This window comes from Belonocnema kinseyi, chromosome 10, assembly GCF_010883055.1.
Source record: "Belonocnema kinseyi isolate 2016_QV_RU_SX_M_011 chromosome 10, B_treatae_v1, whole genome shotgun sequence".
Taxonomy (NCBI): Eukaryota; Metazoa; Arthropoda; class Insecta; order Hymenoptera; family Cynipidae; genus Belonocnema; species Belonocnema kinseyi.
In genome coordinates, this window is record NC_046666.1 from 55727202 (window position 1) to 55736001 (window position 8800).

General features: G+C 27.6%; 1 protein-coding gene across 1 annotated transcript in view; it reads left to right on the top strand.

Moving 5' to 3' along the window:
- Positions 1-8800, top strand: part of LOC117182033 (protein O-mannosyl-transferase TMTC2) — a 560376-nt gene that overhangs the window by 480020 nt on the left and 71556 nt on the right. The window contains exon 7 of the mRNA XM_033375055.1: positions 6687-6931. Within this exon, the coding sequence (XP_033230946.1) occupies positions 6687-6931 (245 nt within the window). The remainder of the gene's footprint in view (positions 1-6686; positions 6932-8800) is intronic.

Here is an 8800-nt window from a genome sequence, read left to right on the forward strand (position 1 = left end):
ATTTAATGAAACCAGACATTAATTAAAAAGTTAATGTTTTGCAATTTAAAAAGGGAGACTTTCTTCCAAAAAGCAAAAAAAGGGGGGGGGTCCATCATCAAAAGTCGAAAGTTGAGGTTTTGGAACATCCTAATAGGTCACAGGTCAAAGGTTACGATGCATAGGTAATATACAGTTTCAATTAATAAACATACGAGTAACATAAATCAGTTTTGAATTTAGGAACCCAGAATCGGCAATAATATTATAATTTACAAAAGATATGCATGACTTGAGATCATAGAAACGCAAAGTTGCCCAACCAACAAAATAAAAACAAATGATCTTTCCGCATTGCTAAAGTTTCTCTGACGTGCCTGAATCTAGTTCCGCATTGAAAGGATGGATGATGGTCGAGCTACTTTTTGATCGATGTCGCATTTCATTTTTATTCCCGCTTTGCATTCTGGCTGAATAGCTAACAATAAATTATTGTGAACGTCGGATTCTAGCAGAAGCAATATCCATGATGAAACGTGGCGCTACTTTCCTGACTTGGAAAAATATTTTCAAGGGATGGTCCTTCTGTCACTTGGATATGCCTTTCGTGTAAAAGTGATTTATAAAGAAGACTTCCTGATATCAAGCAATCAAACTTTATAGATCATGGTGTATATGCAAGACTGAATTTTGCACCTAACGGAAATTTAATGGAAGTACAATGGAAGTTTCATGAGGTCGTACATAACATTGAATATGACTCCGTAAATTAGACTTGGAATTTAGTCCAGAACAGTCTTCACTTCTGGGTAATATATTCATTCCTGCAGAAATAATCACTGGAATGAAATTTCGTGTTCTTGAATAAATGAACCGAATTCTAACTTTAAAATGAAGTGAGAATTTCTATACAAGCAGAAAATTATAGAGAGCATAAATGAAGATAAGCTTTTAAAGAACGGGACGTTTTTTTATTTATGAAATTTCACTTCTGCACTGCCTGTAAAATAATTTATCTCATTGTTATAAAATATTTGGAGTAATTTTCCCAAAGTTTCTTTTATTCAAGGTATTGACTGGGGAAAAGCTGAATTAGCCTTAAATTTTGAACACTGTGAAAACGTTGGGAAATTCCAAGAATTTTGTTCAAGACCAAAAATTTTTCAGACTTGTTTTCATTTTCGCAATAACTATCGTCTAACTGTTGAAAGAAATATGTTTGAAATTGTCCTCAGTAATACTAACCATCACTCACTTGTATAAAAATCTAATTATTTTGTTACTAATTCAAATTTTTTTTCAAATTATCTTTATTGCTTAATAATTGTCCAGTATTGTTGAGCATTCATCTTTCTTGATTGAAAATTTGTCCTTTGTTATTGAGAATTCATCTTCAAATAGAAAAGTAATCGTTTCTGGTAGAAAATTAATCTTTTACTTAAAATTTAATTCCTTTTAATTTAGGAGTCTACTAGCACGTTGGAACAAAAGTGTATCTTTTTCTGATAAAAATTGTACTGTTTACTTGAAAATTTAATTATTTTGTTGAAAATTCGACTATTTTCTTTAAAAGACATCTTTTTGTATTAGAAACTAATTATTATATTTAAAAAGCCTACTATTTTACTTTGGAATTAGAATTAATCTCTTTTGGTAACAATTCTACAATTCAATATTTTTTTTTAAATTCAAACATTTTGTTAAAGAATCACCTTTTTATTAAAAATAACTTTAATATATTTAAATAACTTTATTCAAAAACCTTCTTTCTATTAGAAAAGTCTTCTATCATATGTTTTCTGAGAATTAGTCTCTTTTGGTTAAAAATTATACTATTATATCAACATTTTAATTATTCTTTTGGAAATTCAACCATTCTGTCAAAAATACATCTTTCTTGGTCGAAAATGGCACTATTTATATTTTAGTTTGTCATTTTGGATATAAAATCCATCATTTTCCATCAAAACTGCTGTTTTAGTTGAAAAGTAATATTTCTCGTTGAAAAGATATCTTTTATGGTTGAAAGTTAATTATTTTTAATCACAAGTCTACTTTTATATTATTGGTATAGAATTCATCTCTATTGGTTAAAAATTCTACTATTTAGATTAAAATTGAATTGTTATCTTAAAAATTCAACTGTTTTCTAAAAAAGTTATCTTTTTTTTGGTTAAAAGTTCAGCAGTTTTGTTGAAAATTTATCTTTTCTGACAGGACATTTAATCCTTTTGGGCTGGAAATTTATCTTTTGGTAAAAATATAATCTTTCTTGGTTAAAAAGTCATCTTTCTTCGTTGAAAATTAACTTTTCCGTTGGATATTTACCGTTTTGGGTTTAAACTTCAAACTGTTTCTATATGTTCCGACTTTTCAGTTAGAAAAATCAACTCTTTTGTTAAAATTAGCTTTCCTGAGTTTCCATTCGTCGGGTTTGATAAAAAGTTCCAATACTTTTCAAAAATATAGTTCAATATATTTTTACTTTTAATCGTAGAAATATAATATTTTGTTGCTGTTAAGTATCAGTTTTCTTCAATTGCAAGTTTGCCTTCTTGGTTTAGAAAATCTACAATTTTCTAATAAATGTATTTTTCCCTTGACTGAAAAATCTTTCCAGGTTTAAAATTAAGCTCTTGGATTGAAAAATCCTAGTATTGATTCAAAAGTTTATCTCATTCGGTGGAAATTTTTTCCTTGTTAGTTCAAAATATTTAGTTAAAAATTACAATGGTTTGGTTAAAATATCAACTAGTACATTTTTCGTTGAAGGTTACTCTTTTTTTATTGAAAGTTCGACTAGGTCGAAAACTTAACGGTTTTTTTCAGATATCACCTCTTTCGCATATAAAAATCATGTTTTTTGGTAGGAAATTCGTCTATTTGTCTTGAAGATGCGACTATTTGGTTAAAAAGACAACTACTAGTGGTTGAAGTTATTATTATTTTTTTTGGTTTGAAAATGCAACAGTTAAGTTGTAAATGCAGTTTTGTGGTCTAAAACTTATTCTTTCGTTTCATGAAAATTTAACTATTTCATGCAAAGTTTGTCTTTGTGGTTGAAACATTTATCTCTTTTAGCAGAAATGTTACCTGTTTTAGTTGAAAATGCAACTATTTGATTAAAAATTAATCTGTTTTACTTGAAGAGCCAACTTTTTTGCTTAAAAATTCATCTTTTATTGTTGCAATCAGCATTTTTCTATTTTAATCTATTTTCATTAAAATAGTATAAACTACTACATCTTTTAACCAGAATTTATCGCTTCAGGTTAATTTTACGCTTTATGACTTAAAGTTCCACTACCTGGTTTACAGGTGAACTCTTCTATTGAAAATTCGTTTTCTATATAGATTCTTAATTCTAGTTGAAAATTCAACTATTTTCTTGAAAAATTAATTATTTGGTTCGAAATTCGATTATTTTGTTAAAAAAGTATCTTCTATGATCGAAAATGTAACTGCTTCATTAAAAATGTTTTTTTCAAATTTAAAATTGATCTCTTTCGGATTGAAAATTCAAGTATTTTGTTAAAAATGTTTTTGGTTGAAAATTCAACATTCTTCTAAAAATGCGTCTCTTCTATTGAAAATTTAATTACTTATCTGTAAATGCAACTGTGTCGCAAAGAACTAATTTTTATTTTAGATGAAAATTCAGCTATTTGGTTTTAAAATCATAATTCTTTGTAGAAAACTCATATTTCAGGCTTGAACGTTAACCGTTTTCTAAAAAATTCGCCTTTTTGGCTTGTAGACTCATCGATTTTGTTGAAAATTTATCTCATTTTGCACAAAATATACCCTTCTTTTGAAAGTGCAATTTATTTTGACGTGAAATCTTAAGGATCTTTTATTAATTTAATGTCGAATCTATACCATGGTATGTTTTGTTTTTGATTTTATGGCGAGTGCTTATAATTGTGACGTCACTGAAGGGAGTTCAAGCTTTGTGCGATGATATGTAGTAAAGAAGTGGAGGGGTGGAAAAAGTGTTTGAAATTGCATGCTGTAATTTTTGAATGGGCTTATATCATGATTAGGCAATTTCAAAAACTCTGAGGAAAGAATCTTGCCAAATACATTATTTTTAACCCCTGCTTGTTACACTACTGCTGAGTAACGCGCTTGCCACCTGAGGTCTATATGGACCCCAGCGTGGACAATTTTTAATAAAAACAAAACTACTCGATAGATTTACTTGAAATTTTTTCAATAACTGCTTGGCCTGTTAATTAAAAGCACTGTATAAGTTTTATAGACAAAATTAGTATTTGAGTATGTTAAGAAAATTACTGAATTTCGTGAACTGGGAAAAATGACTTTTTTTTACCAAAAAACGGGTTTTTTATATTGTTTTGTGAAAGAAGCTAAAAATTTGGGGTTGTCTTCTTCCAGTATATCACTATGATAGAAGAATAGTATTTAATTATCTATCGTAAAAATATATTTATTTTGAGAAATAAAGGTTGGAATTTCGCGAAATATAAACTTTGCATTTTCAATCAAAAATTAGTTTATTTGAGCATAAAAGAATATAAAATCATACGCAATTTTCTTCGTGATTTATATATCAAATGATTATTTACAAAAAATATTAAAATTAATTCAAATATCGACACCATCAATACGCATAACAACATTGTGCATAGGACAAGCAGGACGTTGACATGATGAGCAAGCACTCTGTGTATGTTGTATACTTCGTATATTTGTTGAATACTTCGTATAGGTTGAAAAAATGAAATCATTCGTCGTAGAGTTTACACAATTTATTTTTTATTTTCAAGCCATTATACACTTAAAAGAATATTCAGTTCAAAAAATCAATTTTGAAGGTTATTTCCACACTGGCGTCCATATGGACCCCCAGTGGCAAGCAAGGCTTAAGAATTGAGTTTTAGTTAAAGGCAGTGACAAAAAATGTCACATCTACGTGCATGATAAAACTAACAAATATTTAATATTTACCAATGTAAAATTTTATTATTTAAGCAAAGCCAGACATAGTAGGCAAATAAAAATTTGTATTTGACGTTAGCAAAGCAATTTAAAAAAAGTGCAATATTTGATGTTTCCAAATAAGAATATTTCAATTTTAAATCAAAAACAATGTAAGAAAACAAAAAAATACAAATTTTTATCAATAAATTTGGATTTGCAACCCCCTAAAGACGAGAAGTAAATTTTTAATCAAAAAAGTTTAATTTTCTCACACAAATGGAATAAAAAATTTTTCAGAAAAAAACTTCATTTTCAAAAAACAAAAAAAAATTCTTAACAAAATAGTTACATTTGTTAGCCATAATATTATATAAATATTCTACCAAAATAGAAATTTTCAAAAAAATAGTTCAATTTTCGAATAAACAGAAAAATTTTTAAGCAAGCAGATTAAATATCTACAAACAAAATTTTAATAAAAACCATTATGGTTAAATTTTCAGCAAAAAAATTAATTTTTAATAATAAAATAATTTGGATCAATGAAATTAATTTTTATATTAAAAAACCAATTTCACCACCATAAAAGATTAATTTTAGATTGGAAGTTTCGACCTAATAGTTAAATTTTCAAATAAATTAATAAAATAACGAATGGACAACCAAAAAATAAATTTTGAACCAAAAAGAGTAATTCGCAATTCAGTACATCAAACTCAAATAAAAAAAAACATATAAAATAGTTAAATTTTCAAATAAATAAATTGATTTTGTAAATATATTATGAACCTTCAACCTAAGAAAATGAATATTTAAACCAATAGTTTAATTTTTAACACAAAAGATGAATTTTCTACTAAGACAAGACAAACTTTGATTAAAATAGATGAATTTTCAAAAAAAGTTAAACTTTTAATCAAATAGCTGAAATTTTAATTAAAGAAGATAAATGGCAAACAAAATATGAAATAATTTAATTTCCAGTTCAAACAATGCATTTAAATCAAAAAATAAATCAACATTTATCAAAAAATGAATTTTGATCGAAGTAATTAAGCGTTCAACTAATTATTTAAAATTGACATACAAAAATATTGAATAGTAATCACTATTCGCTAATAGGAAAATCATAAAAACTTATTCCCTTTTTATAATATTAGTATAACTAGCAAAAATTACCTGCTTGTTGTATGCTTGATTTTCAAAATTATTATTCAAATGTAAATAATGCAAGTCATGTAAATAAATGCTTATGTCAAGTAGAAATTGAAATACTTCTGTATGCGTCTGTCTCAATGAAATAAAAGGTTACATTATAGATTTTGAATTTTTCTCAGTTTCACACGAAACCAGAAACCAGAAAACGTTGTAAGCGGAATCTTATAAAAATTTTGGATCAAATTCAAATAGTCGAATTTAATTCTACTTTGATGAATAGTTCATCCGAAAACACATTAAAAACGTATTATCTATGTTTTTAAAATATTAGGAAAATTTCGATGTGAGATAATTCCACGCAGACAGAAATAATATCTTAATGAGCAAAAAATGAGCTAATTTTTTTAAAATGTTAAGTAAAATAAAATAATTGTATTATGTATATTGAATTCACTGGAATTTTCACGCTATACTAAAAAAACTTCTGTAAATAAACGTTGAAAAGGGAACTGAGTTTTTTCGAAAAAGGAGACTAAGTGCCCGCGTAGCACGAAAAATTTTCTATAATTGATAAAAAGGTCATTTTAAATATTTATTGTTTTCAGAAGCTTATGTGAATCTTGGAGCAGCTTTAGCCTCAGTTGGTCGTGGAACGGAAGCAGCTGCGGTTTTGCGCGCTGGTGCGTCTTTAGACGGTTCCGGTCTGAAGGACAGAAGGGCTCACGAAGCTGCCAGAGTACAAGCATTGTTGCAACTTGGCGCCCTCTATGCGGATCAAGGGAGATTACAGAGGGCCTTATCTGCATACAGAGAAGCGCTACGTGCACTTCCGGATCATTATCCGCCTCAGGTGAATAAAACATAAGCATTATTATTTTTCATCCGACTTAAACTCAAAAACATCTAATGAGATATACCGTTTCTTGGCTAATAAACGGCAATATTATTTTTATCCAGAAAATCACAATTAAGGTAAATTAATATTGACAGAAAAATATTTCAACTCAACTTGGACTTCTTTAATATTTAAACAGAAATAAATGTAGAATAATTTCAAAGAAAATGTAGAGCCTTATAAGTTTAAAAATATAAATATTTTGCTAAAATGTTGACACATGGTTCGAAATATATAAGAACGTCTGTATGGTTCTTGTTAACTCCTTTGTTTTGTTAAAATAGTGCAATTTTATTATTTTGATGTTGGCATGTAAGTGACTAAAGGGTGTTAGTGCCCTACTCAAAATGGAATTATTAAAATTACACTATTGAGAAAATTTTAAGTTAAAATAGACCAGAGAGATGTAACTTTGTATTCTTTAACGATTTAAAAACATTATAGCACGATATATTCCTTTTTTTATTACGAAGTCGCCAAATATAATATTACTGGCCACGTGGCAGACTGTCCGCCAATACACGTTTACCACTCGATGATGCCATGAAAATCCGACAGAGAGCGCAGTTTCATCTTGGTTTATCCTTTTCTGATCCTGAGCATTATACAAATAATTTGTTATGTATTATTGTTAACAATTTATTATGTTTAAAAAATATAAATATAGGGAATATATTATTTTCAAATGTAGTTGTGCAAAACACTTACTGCTATTAATAAATAACAAAAGTAAATTTCGAAGCGATTTGAAACAATAAATAGCTAAGAAATTAAATTAATGAGTGATTAAAGGAATATAATTTTTCATTTTATATTTACCACCGTAGAAAATATTGAACTATATCCACTTATTTTATAAAAGACCACATTGCACTCAAATAGTTCAGAGTCTTCGTAATAAATATTGATGTACTTACGTTTTAAATAGCGTTTCGGTTAATAAAAAACAATATTCACATTCTGTAATATTTCAAATTAATAATAAAAACATATTTCAAAAGTGATATTTGTCTTAATAAATAATAAATCATTCATTTATTGTGAATTAGATAATATTGCATGGGTCGTTATATTCCTTAGAAAAGTTATATGTCTGAAAGTGAACAAAATTTAATGAAAGTACTTAAAAATTAAATTTTTTTTTAATTTCACCATCAAGAATAATAATTTATCTATCTCAAAAATAACTTTCACTGAACAAAATCTGACAGTTATTTTCGGCTTGGTATTAAAAAAGAAAAATTACGTGGATATTTTTATAAAAATAGTTCGACATTGTGTGGTTACAATGTCCATTAGCATGAGTACGTATAACGCAAAACGACTCCACTTCATTGCATATGGGCCTGTAAAAAATTTTCTTTTACTAAGTTGGCCTCAGAATGACTGTATAAATTTAATCACAACCAGCCTTAATTCGCTGCTGAATATAAAATCTATTTAAACGCTTACCTTGTTTTTACAAGTTTTTGGTACATTTCGCGCATATGTAGTTTTGCCTCCTCATTTATTCAATCGATTTGGTGAAGATATATATTACATTGAAATATAATTTTAAAAAACATCTTGTGTTTATTAAATCACTTTTTAGCAAACAAAAAATATTCAATTTAAACTCAAAAAGTTCTTTAAACTTACAAGGAAACTATCCCAGGTGTCCCTCACCGATTTTGATGAAACTGCAATATGTTGTAATACATCGAAAAATAAGAGACACGTATCTTTTTTTTATCGGCCATTAAACACTTTTAAGGGATGAAATCCACCCCTGAAATCCACCCTCGATATTGGTTTTTTCAAATATCTTGAGAACGGATTGAGATA